Source organism: Blennius ocellaris, assembly GCF_963422515.1.
Source record: "Blennius ocellaris genome assembly, chromosome: 23".
Taxonomy (NCBI): Eukaryota; Metazoa; Chordata; class Actinopteri; order Blenniiformes; family Blenniidae; genus Blennius; species Blennius ocellaris.
Window position 1 is genome coordinate 13449781 of NC_137672.1, and position 20628 is coordinate 13470408.

At 40.8% G+C, this 20628-nt stretch overlaps 2 protein-coding genes across 2 annotated transcripts; both read right to left on the reverse strand.

Annotated features, from left to right (window-relative positions):
* Positions 1-96: 96 nt before the first annotated feature.
* Positions 97-5227, reverse strand: lgi2a (leucine-rich repeat LGI family, member 2a). Its single transcript, XM_080518968.1, has 8 exons — positions 4879-5227; positions 4593-4664; positions 3675-3746; positions 3189-3260; positions 3018-3089; positions 2719-2888; positions 2406-2570; positions 97-2320 (listed from the first exon to the last, which is right to left on the reverse strand). The coding sequence occupies exons 1-8, from the start codon at positions 5055-5057 to the stop codon at positions 1503-1505; spliced, it is 1620 nt and encodes a 539-aa protein (XP_080375094.1). The 5' UTR covers positions 5058-5227; the 3' UTR covers positions 97-1502.
* A 3243-nt stretch (positions 5228-8470) lies between these two features.
* On the reverse strand, positions 8471-19168 carry sepsecs (Sep (O-phosphoserine) tRNA:Sec (selenocysteine) tRNA synthase). The gene is made up of 12 exons (XM_080519467.1): positions 19111-19168; positions 17447-17560; positions 17218-17372; positions 15985-16103; positions 15719-15877; positions 15135-15288; positions 14875-14977; positions 14640-14769; positions 13663-13754; positions 11137-11230; positions 10967-11057; positions 8471-9113 (listed from the first exon to the last, which is right to left on the reverse strand). Exons 2-12 carry the CDS (start codon positions 17558-17560, stop codon positions 8873-8875), a joined length of 1452 nt encoding a protein of 483 aa, XP_080375593.1. The 5' UTR covers positions 19111-19168; the 3' UTR covers positions 8471-8872.
* Between the last annotated feature and the right edge of the window lie 1460 nt (positions 19169-20628).

Genomic DNA, 20628 nt, shown 5'->3' on the forward strand with positions numbered 1-20628 from the left:
TTTGATATTTTTACAAGCAAATAATTCCAGTCAATAACCTTTACATAGCAATGCTACATAAACCTCATCATCAATAATGATATGTACATGTTTTACATAGTATTATATTTATTTTGATTTTCAACTGATAAAACTTACAGCATATTATTAGAATAACATTCAATATGCTTCAAAGAAAATCATACAAAAGAAACATAAAGCTTGCATATTCCATTGTGTTTTAATTTTCAGTTGCAATGCCATTCACCTATTAAGCACTTTAGGACTTTTAATCAGTTTATCTCAAAAGAATTTGGCAAACACCCCTTTGTTATATGTCATGCTCTTGCAAGCTGCAGTAACATCTAATTTTTGTAAGTCAGTGCAAATATCCCTTTAGAACAGGTAGTGGCATTGCAGTCCTTGTTTTATGTACATTGTGTAGCTTTGTTGACATTCAGTGGTTTGAGAAGACAGAATGGCAGACTGAAAAAAATCCTCAGAACTGCAGCAGATATATTTACATCCTTTCCATTTGTTTTAGATGAAGTACACCTTATCAAGTTGATTGATTTGAGGCCTCTGACTTTGGCTGTGTACTCTTTTTTTCTTGTTCTTTTTTTTTTTTAGTACAATGAAAGTTAAATTGCCTCCTTAAACTAACAAATGTAGTTTTTCCCCCCTTGACATTGTCTGAGCACAAATTATATGCATTACATTCTTCTGTACCATGTGATCTAATCCTTCAACTAAAATTTGTATCAAAGTGGGAACTTTCATTTTTGTCTGTTAAAAATTAACTACGCTATATCTAGTCTCCATCTAAACATAGAAATCAGTTGTTTTCTGTTTCTTTTTTGCTGTATTTACTATTATTTGTCGCACCTACAATTGTTTTAGAATTTTTGTTTGATTATCAATTACACACTATGTTTCTGCCTACGTTACTTAAAGGGTTGTGCTTTCGAGATGCTCCCTGTATGGGAAAAGCAGAGGAGGGGTGTGATACTTCATCACAGCCAGAGGGAGGCACTGCAGGCCCATCACCACACAATACCCCAACGCTGATAAGGCAACTTTCTGCACATTACCACAGGGCATTAGAACATGAGGAAACAAACTTGTAACATCCACACGTCCTTGTTTCAGGGGATAAACTATTAGTATCTTGTCAGCAACAGAAAATCTACACACCCCCAAAAATCCCACCGAGCTTCAAATAGTTCCACCTTCAGGAATGTGGGCTGGATGTGAAAATGAATGCCAGCAGTCTTTGTGAAATGTTACGACTTCTGAAAATGTAAGAGGCCATGAGAACAAGCAATAGAACAAGGCCTTTGAGTCAGTGACACAGTCGAGACACTATCTGACCTGGCTATGAATCATGACAGAAACCTAAATATGAATGAAACTAATCAAGAGAATTAAAAGAGTTCATTAAGTCCTTTGCTTATCCTTTGCAAATGTATCTTTTTTTAGAGGAAGACGATTTATTGCAGGAGGGGCAATAAGGCGCAACGCCCTCACAAGCTCAGGTCGAGGATGACGTGCTCAAAAATCTGAGTGTTTCCCTTGAAGCTGGAGGAAAAAATGAAGTCCCTGCGGTCAGTGGACACCACAGTGAAGGACCGCGGCGCCTGGATGTAGACCTCTTTGAACCGTTCAAAAAGTTTCTCCTCATCATCCCACAGGTACACTTGTGAAAATGTGTAATCACTTCCCAGAGCCAGGTAGTAGCGCTCCTTGAAGAAGAACGGCTGGAGAATCATGGAGCCTCGAGAGGGCAAAGCCTGGACCTCTGAGAACTGCTTGGCGCCCCAGCGAAGGACTTTGGAGTCGCCGATGTAACGTGTCATGGCCAGGTAGAGTTCGTCCTTGATATGAAAGTGCTTCACGGCGACCACGTCCTCCATGTTGGGGATCTCCCCCTGGAGGACAAATTTCTGGTTGTTCCGGCTCCACTGGTAGACCACAGGAACCTGTGAACGGCTTGCCAAGATGAGGTGGGCCTTCCCATCCAGGTCCAGGAACTCTGCATCTGTGTCGCGGTACCACTCATGGAGTGACTGGTGTGAATAAAAGCCATTATCATTCCACTTGTACAGAGTTGACAGGCCCGCTTTGGAGCTGTCAGCGATTACAAAGAACCAGTCCGAGCCGATCTGGAAGGCCTCGATGTCATTGGGCTTGGAGATTTTGGAGACCTCGATGTCCTGGAACTTACTGAACCTACTTTGGTCCTCGTCGAACTTGTAGATGTGAGAACCGCCAAAGAGCTGAGCCACAATGACAAACACCTCGTCCTCGATGATCACTGCCTTGCACCCTACGATAGACTGACCTGAGGAGAGAGGAAACAGCCCAGTGAAATAAATGACAAACTTTACTGGGGCCTTCTGAGGCAGCTCCGTCATAAACACCTGTACCTGTTATATTATCATAAGTCCTGAAGTTCATTTCGATGTGATCCCATTGGAAAACCAAACAGCTCTCTGCACTGGGAGCAGCGATGGTCACATACACGTCATTCTTATAGCTGAAAGTGTCGACGGACAATGATTCTGCAGCCACAGACTGATGGAGGATGAAATCTGGGTAAAGAGTAGAAACCAGGATTTGAAATATCCCAAAAGCAAAGACTTTTAGTGAAAACACACACTTTTTCTTAGCACGATCCAGCAGAGCTGACCGATTCGGATGCCAGTTGAGCTCAATCCAGCTGGCTCCAGTGTTTCTCACCCGTTGAGGTGCACTCATTGTGCAGGCTGGTCATATCATTGAGGCGCTTGTCCTTCAGGTCCTCCGGTCCAGCACACACGACATCCGATACCGTGGCGTTGGTGCTCTTCAACCACGCCATAAGCCACTTGGCTCTGCAATCGCACTCAAAGGCATTGCCTCGCAGGTCCCTGCAGGAATAGAGAACTGAATGTCAATGCTGGAAACACAGCAGACTCCAGAAAGGAAATACAAGTCATACATGGAAACGTTACACTGTTTTTTTTTTTAATAGAAGTTTGACCGAATGTCATACTCACAGCTCTATCAGTGACTCCAGATCAATGAAGAGGTCTCTGGGTAAGGCTTTAATGTTGTTGTGAGCCAAAGATCTAGAAATCACCACAATGCATGAAGAGTAAATACAGCCAGATTATCATATTGCTAAACCAAAATAGAAATAAAAAAAAATGTATAAAGATACAGCATACAAGTGAGTCAAGTCCCTGAGTCCTCTGAAGGCGTATTTCGAAGTAGTCTCCATCTTATTACTCTCAATGAATCTGCGGATGAAAAATAAAATTAGCTAAAAAAAAAAAGATTGTAAAAAAAGTCCCTCTTGAGAAATAAGATTGTACTTTAATAAACACAGACATACATTGAAAATAATTACAAAAAACACTAGGCTATTTAGGAAATCATTTCAATCTCATGCTTAACCTGAACCCCACATCTATCATTGATCAGTAATGGAGCCACACTAAAATCAGTTTACTGAAGTTTTGGTTGAACCATTCCTTGTTAAAGTTGGGTAAAGTTTTTTCTTTCTTCTTTCTAAAGTGCCACAATCTAACCACATACATATTAAAACTGTTTTTGTGTTTTAACAAAGCTTGAGGTTTCTTCCATGTTGGGCAAGTTAATCCTGCACACCCACACGATGTTGTTGACGTGTTCACAACAACTAATGAACTCACAGATACTCCAGATGAGGAAGGCCCGAGAACGCATCATCCCTTATTGTTGTTAGAGAGTTCGAATTCAGAAGCCTGCAACAAACACAATGAATATGAACAATGCCGGCCAACCCTACAACAATGTAATCCATGCTCATGTTCAAGATTATGCACACTCTACAATTGGTATTAAATTTACATCACAGAACTATAAATATAAGGATTCATATCAAATCTTGAATTCCAATGCCAAATGTTACTAACGTATTATTTTGTGTACTTAAACATGCATTTAGTTTGAACACTGCAAATCAAATGATATTTTTATGCCAACTTTACAATTCAGTTACATGTGAAAAACATTATCATGTAAAGGAAAAAAAATCCCTGTACTGAGGTAAATAATTAAAATAAAATCCATTGTGTATTATGATGTTCCCTCAATGCTCAACATTTGCCACACCTTTGTTTATGCTGACATCCCAGCTGTCACTCCTGGAGTAAGAAAAGTGGATTGATGGCTTCACAGCATGGGGGAGCACTAAAAGCCCAAGACTAGACCTTCATCATTAATCTCTGGGCGTAAGATCACTTTGAAAGCCCTCCATGCACTATAGTTCAATAACACACATTTGGGTGACATTGGTGTAATTGAAACAGTAGAAATGGCTGGTGGACATGCATATGCAGTAATGACCTTAAATAAACTTAAAGAGAGCATCATTGTTGGATCTCCACCACCATAAAGGCTGTGCAGGCTAATGCTTCTGTCTTTTCAGAAAAAAAGATCATAACGCTCACATTTTATTTTAAATTCCCTCACATTATGGAGCCTGTTTGCCCAATTATATCCTAGCAAAAGCTTTGATTACTAGGCAGCATCAATCTATCAAACCTTATGGATATGAAAAAAAAAAAAAACCATTGAAGTATTCTTACAGTAGCTGAAGAGATGGCATGTGAGAAAACATTGCCTCTTTGACCTCAGTGAAAGTCCCATTGACAATACTCCTGTAAAAAGCACATCAATAAAAACGTTAGAATCAATACCCTGCACTGTCCTCTCATATAAGCTCTGATTTAGAGGCTGTGCATCACATATGGGGAGGAATACAATGGAAGTTAATCAGCTTTTACAAGGCTGGGTCCACATGAAATGCACGCGTGGACTGCGTACAACAACGCATGATTACTGAATAAATACCGCCACAAGGCAGCTACTCACAGGGAATTTATCTCGTTGGGGGAAATCCTCGGGATGTAGGAGGATCCGACGCAGATGATCGACTCCTTGGAGCAGCTGCATGTTGAAGGACATCGGAAAGCCCTCTTCAAATGGCCCGGTGGAAACAGGCAGCACAGCCACACACTAAACAATGTCCAAATCTTGAGAGTTGGCAGCATCTTTCTTGCCGGGCTTGCATGTGTGAGGTTTTTCTTTTTTCCCCCGGTTTGTTTATTTGTTGTTGGTTTTTTTTTTTCTTTTTCTTTTTCTTTTTCTGAGAGCCTGAGAGCAGCGATGGAGGAGGCAGATGGCAGCGCGCGCGTTTCCACCCTGCACCATGAAATGCTGCACTGGCTCCCTGACATCAGCAAATCAGCTGCAGCTCCCCTCCGTCCACTTTCATTATTTATTAAGTCAGGGCTTCGCTCGGATAACTGTTGGTTAAACAACCACGTTGCACACGCCGAGGAAAGGGGGGGGTGGGAGGGAAAAAAAAGAAAAAGAAAAAGAAACAGCTGCAGCACGTTTCATGTATAGTTAGTGAGACACTGGTGTATTGATATAATAATAATAAAAAAAAAGGCATTGCCAATCATGCATTGATAAATTCATAATGCGAAATGGAGGTATAGGTGCGCAATCATATTTCCAAGCGTTTTCTTTTTTTCATTTCTACCATCATTTTGGGTTTCCAATCAAATGCAACATAAGAAAGTGCATATAAAAGCATTCGACTGAGCGGTTTGGAGTTATATAACGTGTTACAGGAGAAATTTGGAGACGCAGACAGCTACAGTATAGGAGTGGGTTTACCCCCTCCTTTCTCCAGAAAGTCTGAGGCGCATAACTGCAGCACTATGGACAGCGCCTCTGTGGCCGCCCGCACACCACACACACACACACACCACACACACACACACACACACACACACACACACACACACACACACACACACACACACACACACACACACACACACACACACAGACACACACTCAAAACACAACAATGTCTACTGTCTCCTCTTCACATTCATTCCTACAACAATCTTTGCTTGGTCTATGAAACAATAATGAGTATCAATACAGATTTATTCTATTAAAAAAACTAAAGAAAACAAAGAAAAACATACTTGTTTCGTTGTTACCATGAAAAACCAAAGCGTAAAATCGTAATATTCTCCATTTGTCACACTTTTAACCTCCATAACATCAACACCAGTTGGTCAAGTTCATGTACCAAAGCAGGACTGTCCAGCTGAATTCAGTCCAGCAAGCCAGATATAGGCAGAGCAATAATATGACGATATAACAACATTTAAACACTATTTTTTGAGTGTTGTAGTGCAAATAGGTTATAGTGAATGTATCATCTTTCGATCAAGCCGGAACAAGATGAACTTCACAAAGAAAAAAGTAAAATTTTTGGTGCAAAATACAGTGCGATGTTATAAAACCAAGACTTTATAGCATTATTGAGGCTTCATGCACGATTTTGCATTTCGTGCTTATGATACTTCACAAGCAATAAGGTGATCTCTTGTCCATTACTCTTAATAAAACCTTTTCTGGTGGCAGTAGCAGTTTTTGGTCATGGACTGGTTTCTTCACACTATGAACTAAAATGTGCGTAGCAGCCATTGGCATCCACGGAAAAACATAAAGCACAAGTCAGTAGATGTTTTTAACAGAGCTATCTATGTAGTCTGCAATTTCTAACATTTATAAAGAGTGTGTGATTCACTGCAGATGTACTTTCTGCTTAAAAGTTGCTTTTTTAATCAAGAGGAGGATAGAATTTATCATTCCTGCATATCTATTAATGCCACTTCACAAGAAAACCTGACAACAAAAACCATCAAGTAAATGTATTTCAAACAAAGTAAAACACAGATGTCACCTTCTCGCAATAACTCCAAATACACACTTCCTGCACAGATTGCTTCAAACCAAGTAGTACATATACAACTAATTCAGGTGAATGTATGTAATCGTCTTACCCATGACCTTTCATCGCGATTTGTTCTCAATAAAGAAAACAATCATCAATTTATTCAGGCATTTTCTTCTCCTACAATTCCAATGCATCCTTGTTCCACTGTAAAATACTGCAAATACTTCTGCTCAAGTTGAACCTGAATAAGAAGTCAATTTCTATCAGGGGAATAATGATTCCAGTGAGGAATCCTCTGACAGGACGAAAAAGAAAGGCTACAAAATCATATATTGCTGAAATGTGTTGGGTGTGATTTGAAAGGGCGAGTTGAAGGAACAACCTGGTTTGAGTCCCATTACCTGGTCTGTGAGTGGTAGTATGTCTCTCAGTGTTTACACCCAAGACAGACGGGTGGATTCTTCCGTCTCCCACAAAGAGCTGGGATCGACTCCAGCCACTCTGCAATCATGAACTGGATGAAGCAGTATAAAAGAGAGCTGGATAGAGTCCAAAACAAGTGGGCAAAACAACAAGAGGTCATTTCTGCTTTAAAACACAACGCAGGGTTGATATTTGCTGATAACGGGTTTCAATGGCCCTTTAAGTATCTAGCTGATGACCTGAAAAGGAAGCGAATTGTGATTGAATATTTGCTGTTTGAAGATAATAAAAAAAAAAAAAGCAGCTCTATGTGAAAGCCACAGTCTCAGTGATTTTCCACTATGTTCCGTTAACGGTTCATCACGGCTCGGGAACAGTCAAAGTGTGCTGAAACAGCACCCTTGTCTGAGTCCAGCCCACTTTTCGAAGCCTGCCGGGTGGATTGGTTGTGCTGTTGCTCCACACGAATTCTGCCTTGCATGACTAATTGCTTTAGAGAAGAACCAACATGTGCAGGCTGCCTACACTCCCGTACCCACGCACACCTGGGAGTGGAGTTGAAGCAAAAACGATGGCGGCTCGTGTTTCCAGTTCTACTTCATGTTTGAACTGCACACCCTCCAAGGACTTATCAAACCTGATCATCAACCAAGGATGAAATGGTAGCAGCCAGACAGTAAAACATAAACCTATAGAGTTGTTTGTACTGTACCACGGGTTTCATTCCATTATGCTTTGTAGTGACTGCGACTAAAGAGTTCAGATAATTAAAAAGACTGTGTAAAAACCTGCAGGAGCAAAAAGATAGTGACGGGTTGTGTGATTAACGATCAATTCCCTGGTGACTTCAATAGATGTGATTTAAATTAACCCAATACTGTACAATAGCTGAGATAAGATGCCAGATACAGATAATGCGGTAATGTCCTGATTCTCATTGAGACGGATGGTGAGCATTTCCTTCTCTAAAAACAGAATTGATCTATGCTGCATGCACGTCGTGGGTTATCAATCGTCTGTGACAGAGCCTTAAAATAAACAAGCTCATATAATACACAGGATACACATGGAGTTTATGGTTCAACAGGAGTTGTATCGTGTTACTCGACAATGCAGGAAGAATGACACAAAATAATATATCATAAAGCTATATTCATTGTTGATAATTTGTCTGCAAAGTGTCAAACAATTGCAGAAGATTACAATAATTAGATAATTTTTCTCATTTCAATTCATTACTGCACCAAAAAAATGCCAAAAAGCGATATGTAAATGATGAATCTATAATTTATTTTGAGCAAAAATCAAATAAAGTAAAACTTTTGGAACACAGTCACAAATGCATTTAGTTGTTTTTTTTTAAACCATAACTTGATAAAGCAGTAGTTTTTGACATTGCAGTGCAGGGAAAGCGGTCGGATTCAGTTCAGATACAGATACACTTAGATACAATTCAGATACATCACACACTAACGTGCACACAGTGGGGAACTAACAACCGGCATCACTTTGTGTCATTTTAGTTTGGAACAAACACCTGCAGCTTCATCGCCAGCTGCAGCCAGTCATTGACCCCATTAAAAAGAAAAAAGAAGGAAAAAAAAAAAGTCAGAATTTATCATCCACGAGCCCAGCAAAATGCATCCTCACTGCAGAAAGTCCAATTTTTTCCCCCTCTCATATTTCAACAGAGTCATTCTCAACAGGCATCGTGGAACTGCTGTCCGTTGCACTTCCTTCTTTCTTCAGGCTCTTCAGGCACTTGTCAAGTCTTTTCATGCACAGCGTCACATCTTCCCGAGTGATGCCCACAGCCGACGCAGCATTGAGGTAAGGACAGGGATACGACTCGGAGTGCGACATGAACCCTCGGAAAGTATGTCCGCCTATGGTTTGCTCCTTGCCCAGTGGAATCACTCTGGAAACACGGGTGAAAACAAGGATGATGCAGCACACTCTTTAACTTCTATATGGTATGCAAACAACTGCAATCAGAATTTTTACGATCATAAAGTAGCTTCAAAGTAGGATATTTACTTGATGTATAAGAACTTTTTAATTACGATAACATAGGCACTAAAAGAAGAACAATTGTGTTGGTTAAAGAATAATTTGTGGTTAAAAATGCCTTGAATTTTCTACCTTCTAGAATCTAGATAGTGACACATTTGTCACGAACATGCATTTACGGGATGAGCAGCAGAGATGACTTTGCCTCTGCTCGACCGTCTAATTTCAACAAGGAACCAAAAACAGTATCATCATTCACTTGAAGTTCATTACCTTGATTATTATATTTCAGATTTCACCATATTTCTTAAAATGGGATGAGCAAGAATGCCATTCAGAGTTATTACATCCGCCAAGCACGTAATAAAACCATCAACATATATTTATCTGTTTCGTCAAAACTACTACAAGGGTTTTGTGGAAACTTGTCACCACAGACCGATATTAGGCCATGGAAGATTCCAATAAATTTTAGAGGTGGTCCACATTCTGAATCAGCGTTTCATTTTATAGGATTTAAGGATTACGTCCAAACCGTATGACAGATTTTCACAGAATTTCTGAGTCCAGGTCGACCTTTGGTGGACGTCAGAAATCTCTGATTGTTCTTGGAGTTAATTGCAAATGATGCCAGCTTGAAGACTTCACGTTTCTTTCATGCAACTTAAGAGGGTCAAAGACTTTAATAAGATGTGGAATTATGAGCAAAGTCTCCCAGATTAAGCGACTGTCTTCATCAGCTAAACTCGTAATAAAATTTACTATTCTATAAAAATAGTAACAATTCAGCAGAATTGTGCCACATGAGCAAAAGTGTAATCTAGATATGCATAAAGCAAAACTCCAATGTCTCTTTCAGTGTTTTAAAGCTTTATACTCTACCACTCTGTAGACAACAACCAAGCCAATCAGATTTGGCAGGGACTCTCCGCTGTCAGCACAGTTTAGACTCACTTTAATGTGAAATCAATTACTGGCCGACGACTAGACCTATGTGCATGAGAGAAACCATTATGTTGGAGAAATGCTCCGTAATAAGATGCAGACCTCTATTAATCGGTGGTGCTGCACAAGAGCACAGGTCACTGTTGATGTGAAATGAAGCCACTTTGCTCCTACACATTTCTTGGACGGAATACTACCACTGAAGCGGTGCACAATGCTGCAAATCTCAAAGATTAACCAAGAAGTCAATGTCTCGTCGAAAATATTCTGCGGAAATATTAGGGTCACAGATTTGAAGATGACCTTGGGAAAAGAGAGTATCGAAACTATTTCTAAGTAATTGCGTTAAAATCTAACTGGCATAAAACAGAATAACCAAGTTTGAACGCTTTCCATTGATTCACTTGTGGTTTAAAACATTTTTTTATTTATTAATGTGTATATAAGTGCCTAAAACAGCCAGTAACCACAGAAAAGGGACATTGAGCTGTTTGTGCCAGCTGTCCCAGAGGAGAAAACATCTTTCAACATCTAATGGAAACATCCTGTTAAATTAGGACGGACGACAGGCTGTCTAATCTTCTAAAGTAGTTTCCACTCTGCCACATTCTGCAAATCCATCTTCATGATTGCTGATTTTCACCGGCCCTCTGTTTAGCAAAACACTCCAGATCCCATCCTACCCAAGGGGCACGGACAAATCCTTTTTTTTTTTTTTTTTTTTTAACATTCACGCTCTGTCGCTTTCCTTTGTTTTCCTTCACAAACCCCTTTATACATCCAGAACAGCATGGCCTTTCTCTAAACCCGTCATACCTTGCTCCCGATACTTGTCTGGTGAACAGCATGGAGCCCAGCTGAGTGACGGCCTTGTCGCCTCCGGCCTGGAGACCATCGAGAGACATGGCTGGAGGGGAGAGGAGCCACACCCAGTGAGCACAATAAGAGACACCAGCAGGATCACTTGCCGCAAATTTGAAGCTTACCTAGTGAAATGGGGTTGTGTGGGGTGTGAAGTAACCTCTCCCCGTGTGTAGAAGCCAGGGTTTTCAGCTCCTGAGCCAGGAAGGAATAAATCTCCTGCAGGCCATGCAGACACAGACAAGAGGCTTGAAGAAACAGAACAAGGGTGGGGGAGTGCAGGGGCTCCAGAAAAGACCTATAAATAGAAGCAGTGATTTCTTTTTTTTTTTCCTGCACACTGCCACAACCTTGTTTCAACAGTAGCAACCTTGGTGTTATTACCAATAAAGCAGCTCTCCCAGTTAGCCGGTCAGTCGATGTCCAAACCACTCTCCCTTCCCCCCCCCCCGCCCGAACGACCGTTTCTGCTCAGTTTCTGTCCCTCTCTGATCAGGATGTTTGTATTCTGCATCAAACTTTCACCTCTGGGATCAATTAGCAAGGCAGAAGCAGCGAAGGGAAGCTTTTAAACGGGGCTGTTGACAGTCAGATGTCTGGAATACGCTGACAAAGTGTTTCGTTTGGAGACTCAAAGAAGGGGTGTGGACGACTGAGCCGGAGCTGAAGGGTTCAGGATGCAGCTGTGATGACAACACATCGCTGTGATTCTTTGTTGAGGGATACAAGAGCGAGATTCCGCCCCCCGCCCCAGAGAAGCGTTGAAAATTAAAGGACGTTCTGCTGACTCACACAGTCCTGGCTGGAAAGTGTCAAGAAAAATATTTTCTCTGTGAAGACGAACACAAATGTTTCAGTGAGATCAAGTGTTTCCAAGTGTCCTTTGTTTCCAAATCACAAAGAAGCGTATTATTCCAGAGAAGGAGGGCAATTGGTGGAGAGACTTTGCAGACAATAACTTAGTGTGCGCGATGAGTAAAGCCCATCTTCACAAAAACATCAGGGGGAAAAAAACAAAACACGCACAAACATGGGCGATTCATTGTTTTTTTTGTCGTATGTGAATATTTCTCAAACTTGTGCAACATGAGGCTGTAAATGAACCCCAATACATGAAAAATCTTAATTATTTAAAGCCTGTGACCCCAGGAGAGATGTGAGGAACTCACTCAGTTCTGCAGACATTATGGAAAGGACGGTTCTGTACATTCATTATTTATACAGTGGACCGAAAGAAATCAATAGGCGTTGATGGGCTCAGGTCATGCTAGATACCAGGCGAGTTTCCTAAATGTACATACCTGCTATTGTGAGAGAAACAGGATTCTGAGTATTGCATGTCATCTCGATGTATGCAATTCCCCACTAAATATGAATCTTCAAAAGCTCTCACTAATATACATGCCTGGGGAAAAACCTGCTTTGGGTTGTTTCTTCAAATGAATTCAAATTTCAGCTTTCGTTCAGTACGTGCTCCGATACCAGCTGATTTCATCTCCATGGAGCACATTTGAGGCAGAGCGTCTCGGAGGCGTTTGAATGCTGCAGTGCCTAAAAGAAGAGGGCTGCAGCAGAGTGAGCAACTCCACTTTAAAGCGGGGAGCCACAAGGGATGTTGTCTGAAACTTCTGGATCAATTTTTATCTCGCTGTAGCGTACTCCTCCTTCCAGCAATGATCACTGGAGTCCCGAGACTTTCTCCTCAGCCAGAATGCAAGTGAAGCAAAAGGAGCAGTACAGACACAAGCGCTACATAAGACTCACTGTACCTCACCACAGTTTATGTAAGACGTCTCCTTTCTGTGAGACACACACACACACAGCAGACATTAAACACACTTGGAATGACACTAACTGCCTTTACATAACGGTGAGTGATCAGATAAATTGTATCAATGGGATCTGATGCATTTAGAGCCACTTCAGAAATGCAATCATTCAAAAAAACCCTGGATTAAATGTTGCAGTCACTTATCGGCTTTCTTTCACAGGATTCTGCTGTAAGGATGTGAAACTCAAACTTCCTGATATTGTCAAAACATCCGGTCTTGTCTTATTAAACACTGGGATGCCTCTGTTGAGGAATTTGCACACAAAAGCTATCGACTTTCGGATGATGTACGTTTTATTCAATTTCTTTTGTCTTCTGATATGTCTACATTAATTCTATTTTGTACAACTTTTTCCAATGAGAGAGAAATGTGGGTGCGTTAAATCCCATTTTCCATTATCAGATACCTGCTGTTATTTGATTAAGATCATATTTTGCACTTCAAAAACTCTGATCACTCCAGAAGTCAGACAATAGAGTTTTCAGTGTGCATGTTAGCCTGATCACTCTGATTGGATTCTCTCCAATAAAGAGACCAGATTGTTTGTTTAAATGAACATTGAATAAAGTGATTAATGCGAGTTTCATCAGCTCACCAGTCAGTCCCACTGAGGCTGTTGAGATTTTTGGTGAAATGCAAACATCTCCCAGGCCCAGATTGCTTTTTTTTTTTAGGAAGAACTAAAGCTGGGTTTGATTGGTCAGGATGATACGAACAGCTTTATTCTTCGTGACTTGGCAGCGCTGGGATTTGCCACCACAGACTGTGAAGCGTCACGTGGGGATGTTGTGTAACGAGGTCCTGTTCAATCGACCTCACCTTTCTTTCTGACAGGTATTTCTTATAGCCGCTGGCTCCCAGGCTGAGGAGGGTGATGAGCACATCGAGGGAAGGTGAAGCTGATGCTCGTCCTGTACACAGAAGGCCAAGAGGTGACTCTGTTAAGCAGCTAAAAACAAAAAAGCCGCCGGTTACTGTACATGCAAGCCCAATCTCTATCAAAGCCACATTATCTTATGAAGGCACTAAACAAGAGCTGGCATTTTACCCTCCATAGAGGTTAAACGCTTCGTGTAGGTCTAGAATAACCTGATATCAGTTTTCTCTGACTGTGTACGACTGCAGATCAGAGCTGACCTGACAAAAAAAAAGAAAAGAAAAAAAAGGCCTACACTTTAAATAACAAAATGGAGGCAGGTGTCAAATTTGAACACTTTGAGAGCAAAAGTAGAACATTTCAGTTTCAAAAACCGTCAAGTTGATGCAGAACGTTGGGTCAGACTCAGTTTTGTTTATTCATTTATCCAGACTGTTCTTCATGAACGTGACACATCACAGGATAAAACAATTGCCCAAAAAAGAACACGGTGTCACATCCATTTTTTAAAAATCCAAACAGCTTAAAAACAGTGGTTATTTAAATACCACATTGATGGTCGTCTAGCTGCAAAAAAACCCCAAAACATCTGATATATAAAGTTGAAAGCCTCATCTTTAAAATATTTCAAGTAAAGATAGAGTCACAGATTCTAATCCACTGGTCTGTGAAATACAGGTACATTTAATCTTCTATTGTATGGCTCTCATAGTGAAACCGTATCTGAGTGTTGGCCTGTTTGTTTTCAAACACAAACTGGGGTTCTGAACAGGAGGAGGCATTATGTCGATGCCACCTGGAGCGTTAAAGTACAAATAAAAGGATCCGTTTCGACGATAAATCAGCCACTGCTGTCAGACTGAAACGAGTGGGGAGTCGATACGGGGCTGCCAAGAGTTTTGAATCCAGAGTTACTCACCAGGGTACATCTTGCTTATCTCCTGGATGAAGGCCTCATCGAAACCTGCAATAATGGCGCCACCTACTGGGACCATGAAGTTCTTGTCCAAGCTCTGAACAAAGGCGTCGACTCGGCCCACGCGAGCCCCCTGGAAAGACGAGACCATCGCCGGGTGAGTCAGAGAAGAAATCATTTTGAATGTTTATTCAAAACAGAAGTTCGATGAGTCCAACACAAATGCAGTGGCAGCTACCTGCTGGATAAGGTGCATGCATTTAGAAGACTGCACTCCATAGGCATTGTTGACTATGTGGGGAATGTCATTTTTAGCACAGAGAGCAGCCAACTCCTCCAGCCTGCAAGAAAGAGAGCAAACAACCACCAGGGTAGAACGTGGGCCAACGTAAGCCACAACAAGGCAATTTATTTCAAAGGAATTTGATCAGTACCTTTCAGGATAAGCCACTGTCGCGTGTACACGAGTCAAATCGCATAAAGACGAGTTTCTCTCACCTGTCGGGGACCCGTGGGGCGAAGCAGGACGTCGTTGAATGGACGCACAGGATGTTCTCGGCTCCGAGCTCCTCGACCTTGCGTTCTACTGCCTCCAGGTCTGTGCGCAGCTCATCGCCCTCCAGAAGGTTCTCCACAACCACTGGCTCAAAGCCTGGATGAGGAAGGAGCGTACACACGGGGGATGTTTTACCTTTCCACACAAATAAAGTCTGCAGAAAGTGAAAAGGTGCAGCATTCTAATCCTCAAGAATCTCCTTTGAAAAATATGAACTTCCATTCTTGAGAGTTGACTCGGTCATTTCTGGGATTACCGAGAGAAAATCATACATATTTCACCATTTCTGTAAAAGACTGCGTAAACACTATTAAACCCCACTACCATGTAATAGAATGTGAAATGAAGAACCCGAGACATGACTTGCTCTATTAATTGATGCTATGTTTGAAAATCTACAGTCTCATGTACAAGGGATTGAACGTTGCTCAGAAAAGGCTTAATGAGACCCGACACAGTTTTTCATTGTGATCCGGTCAGTGGATGGGAATGTGAGGCTGAGCGGTTGTTGGGAGGATATTTTCACCTGCTGTGATCATGGATTTGAAACAGGACTTCTGGTCGATGCGAGGCCAGATGATGTAACGGGCCTTGGGTCTCCTGTGACGGAGGGTCAGGAAGCAGAGAGTCAAGCTCATTCCCGTGGCCATGGGAACCACGAAGCAGCTCGCCACGCTCCGGACACCTGGGGGGGGGGGGGGGGAGAGCGCGCTTACACTTTGAATACTCGAAAGTGATGAATTCAAAAAATCTGAGTAACACGCAGCCGTTTGACCGCTAACCTGTACAAACCTGTGAGCTTTAAGATGTCCAGCACAACCGAGTTGGTCAGCTTGTTGAGCAGACTGGATCCCGCCGCTTTGGGCTGGACAGCAGCGATGTCGCCTGATCGACCGATGCCGTGGATCAGCCTGCACGAAACAGCTGAAGGTCAAAACAGCAACCATTAAACAACTTCCAACAAGTCGCGGTAAACATGTGCTAGCCTAACTCCCAACACTCCGATACATCATGCACAGAAAGGAGTATAGGCAAAATGAGTTTATTACTACAAAAATATCCCTTTTTCTGTGAAAAATTAAAGGCTGATTATATTCTGTGTCATTCTCTTCATTTATCTGATCAATACTGAACCAGTTTTGTCTTGAAGTTGATATTCCATGAGAAGCAGGCTTCAACATGACACTGTGATCGAGGCGATGCATTGACATAATACTCACAAATAATTCAAGCAATAAATGATCATCTTCCAACAGCAAATTCCCCACTTCCACCACTAGGTGGTAGTGTATCATTACATCCGAGTTACTTGTCCAAGAAACAAGTCAGTAAGAGAGCAAGTGAAACCCAGCAGCTGTATCTGTGTCAGTAAAGCTGGAAGAGCTGAATAGAAGACAGTTACCTGCAAAGATTAATCTACTTGACAATTAAAGATTTAATGCATTCCTCTTAATCCATTTTGCTTAATGTTGTATGGGAAAAAAATTCACTTCTATACATCTGACATCAATAAAACATGCTCAAACATAATCATATAGAGATCAAACTCAGCATTTTTCAGGGAGTAACATTTAGATTTAATTTGTTTGAAATGTGTCCGATACAACTACAGAGAACCAGCAATGACAAATGTTACATGACAAGTCCAACCACTCGAGAGAGACATTCGCCTCAATAGAACTAGTAAGCAGACCATAATAAATCTATATATTTTTAGTGTAACAGTCCTTGTTCAAGTGACAAAAACAAACACACATTTCATTGAATGCCGTTTTTCTAAAGTTTTGAACCAATTGAATGTGATTGCACAGAAATAAAATTGATTCAAGCATTAATTTCAGATACAACCGTCACAATAGCAACTGTTTACTGTATATTCTGCAGCACAACAGAAAACAAAGTGAGACTGAATCACCAAGCTACCCGACGATCAAATAAAAAAAACAAAAAACAGCGAGTGGACGTTTTTTTTGTTGGATTTTGAATGCTGAATGACAGGCAAAGCCTAAAATCTACCGGACCAACCTGTAATGTCGTCTGGCCACCAGACTGGAAGCCACGCGGCCTTCCCTCTCGCCCACGCCACAATTCCCAAGATAGTTATTGCTGTCCATCACAGCCAGCTCATTTAGGAAGAGTTCGATGGTGCTCTCACTCCAGCCTTCTTCGGGACACTTCCCCTGCGACACACATGCACACGTTCAAAAAGTGACATCAAGAAAACTAAATAAAAGAAATGACTGAGTGTGCTCACCTGCTCCAGCAAGTGTCTGATGAGCTGCTCATGGCTGCGGCGGGCCTGAGAGCCCTGCCGGATGTAGGAGGGCGACACGATCTTCTCACTGAGGGTGAAGTTCTCACTGTTCATCTGTCCAACACACACGTTCATGTTAGATGTGTTCCAACAGTAAGTACAGTAGCCTTCTTAAAGTTGATGCAAACTCTGTTCACTTATTAAGCACCCACTGTTTTACAGTATTCAAGTCTTTCTATTCTTGATCTATGAATTCTTTCTCGGCTGCCTGGCCTGCACAGCATGTTTTTTTTGCCATTCAAAGACAATTTCTGGTTTTCAGAGCAGCACATTTGAAGAGCTTCACTTCACAGGAATCCTCGCTGCAATTTCCAGTTTCCGCTTTCCCGTCAGAGCTTTTGCAGCCAGATCTTGCTTTTGTTTAATAGTTTAATCAGTTCAGTGTTTCTTCAGCTACAAAAACAACCAACATTTGCAGCCGCACATGATGTTGTGTTCAACAAAATGCTGATTTTTGACTTTCTAAACATTCCTTAAGGGATTAAGACCACATGGTTGATGTTTTCTAAAAGGTCATGACCCAGGTGTTGCTTTGCTGACTTTCCCAAGTTTGGAGGCAGGTGAGGTTTGCCTCCACATGGACTGTGTGTCTGCATCATCACTGCCGAGTGATCAGCCGCCGTTGCACCGTCTGTCCTGCGTCAGCGAAAAATCCCTGCAACCGACTCATACTGTAGTCATGCTTTTTCGACTTTCTTGTGTATTTCTGCAGAACAGATGTGTCACTTGTTGGGAACGTTTTCTGTCTGTCATGACCTCCACAGATGCCCCAAACATCTACCTCGAAAACATATCAGAAATGTGTTTTGATTTATTTCAACACCAATACATTTAAGAGCAAGCCTCATTGTTGTGGTTATTGTGTAAAAGCACGTTATGTTGCATTGCATTTTGGATGAAAATTGCCATATAAATAAAACTCTGCTTTGGGTGCTTTAGTTTTTTGTGACCATTTAGAGAGCTTCTTTTTAATACATTTGTAATGTAAACGGTTTTGTCAGAGTTAACAAAATAGAAGTAGCTAAATGTGAAGGATATCGCATACGTTTTGTGATTTGCCACCAAATCAAATACATTTAAAGAACATATTTAAGGCTCAAAGGTGACTCAAATAATCACAGAAAGGATTAAATGAACTAAAACACAGCAAACAAGGAAGAGTTGTAGTCTTATGGCCAGAGGAAGGAAGGTCATTTTAGTATTTTATCAGTTTTCTAAGCAGTTTTGCTTGTCGCCAACTCCTTAGGCATTAGGTTTTGTTTTGCAAAGTATCTGATAACAGCTTCAGTCTTATCGGATCTAAAGAGGCTGAAATAAAGCATCAAGGTGTGTCTCAAAGGAAAATACAGACTTGCCACAACACGCCATTTATTAGGATCCCGTGTTTTGCAATTGACACATGGTTTTGAAATTAAGGTTGCATCTTCTGTTTACTCTCATTTTACAAGAGCTGGGACGTGAGAAGAAAAGGCAAAGTTATGTTATAGAGCATATAAAGTGTTTATATATGTGCTGGAAACCTCTTTTCTCGTCTCGGCTCTAATGTGAGCAATGGGGACGCAGCACAGCACCGCGCAGTTGTACATTGTTTTTGTTTTTTTTACCTTTTCTGAGGCTCGCTCCCCGTTTCAGGCAGAGTTCCAGAGCAGAAGTGAAGAACGCAGACGTGAAGAAAGCAGGAAGTAGCGACAGGAAGTGACGTCACAATCACTCGCCTCCTTTGTCAGAAGGCGTCCAAACGTAGTCAGTGAAAGACAATCACTTTTCCTTATGACGTCAAAATAATGCGGTGGCGGCGCAAGTGAGTGACGTAAGCCGTGGTTGTGGGGGGGGGAGACGACCGAGTTTCCGAAAACGGACTACAAAAAGCACATTTGGGTTTTAGATGATTTAAAGTTGTTCAATGCAGATTATTGCTTTGGTAAGTTACATGATCTGCTCCCTTTTTCCGCCATCCTCAGAGATGATCTTAGTGGTTTGTTAAGGGATGATCTACTACTATAATAATAATAATAATAATAATAATAATAATAATAATAATAATAATAATAATAATAATAATAATAATAATAATAATAATAATAATAAACAAAACGAATACCATTTTAAAGTTCAAAATATATCAGCGCAACATTGATTTAACCAAGGATAACCAACGATTTACCCCCCCCCCCCAATATCTATGTTTGAACATATGTTTAAACAGTAAAATAATAGAGAAAAAACGTAATTTAATATGAATATAGCTAGCATATCCACATAAAATTATAATACTCTAATAAAGCATTTCAAGATTCATAAACTTGAAACACTATTCTCCAATACTGGATGATAAATATTTCAAGTATATTCATAATGGTCAGGTAAAAAGTAGCACATATTTGATATGTAAAAGAGAATATTGACGTGACTATGACTTAAATTGATTGAACAAACAACATTTAAACAGCAAAAAAAACAGTCCCACACAGTGTTTTGTGCAACATCAACTGAAAACAAAATTGTTGAAAGAATTGTATTCGAGATTTCTTCAGAGAGAATGGTTTATTTTAAAGACAACATCATGCCACTATGAAATGGTTTTATATATAAATTAATCTCGATATGAAATATATCGATATAAATAGAGCTGTAACAATAAATAAATAAATAAACAATCATCCATATGCAGTAAGTAATGCAGGTATTTGTTGAGATGGGTTGCCATCTAAAAATTTGATTAATTAAGCATGATCTCACAATTTCAGTGCATAGATTATTTCTACAGTCATTAGAATAAAGAAAACAAAATTTTAACATTATTAATTTAGTTTATATACACAAAAATCTCACAACTATGTTTTGGGAGTGGAAGAACGATGAAAAGGGTCAAGGTAATGAACTTTCTGTAGATCTTTCAGTGTGATGGAGATGGATTGGAAAAAACGTCTTGAAAAGTCTTGATGTTTTTTGGCTGCACAGTGGAGAGAAAGATGGCAATTTGATGGCATAGCAGGGCTCTAAAGTCAACAGCTATGCCAACATCTTGCCTTCCTTCCCAGGCCCACGTTCAAACTCTGTGGGAGGTCAGGTCCACGCAGGAGGATGGAAAGCGACGAGTGACATAAAACACAATATCTCGT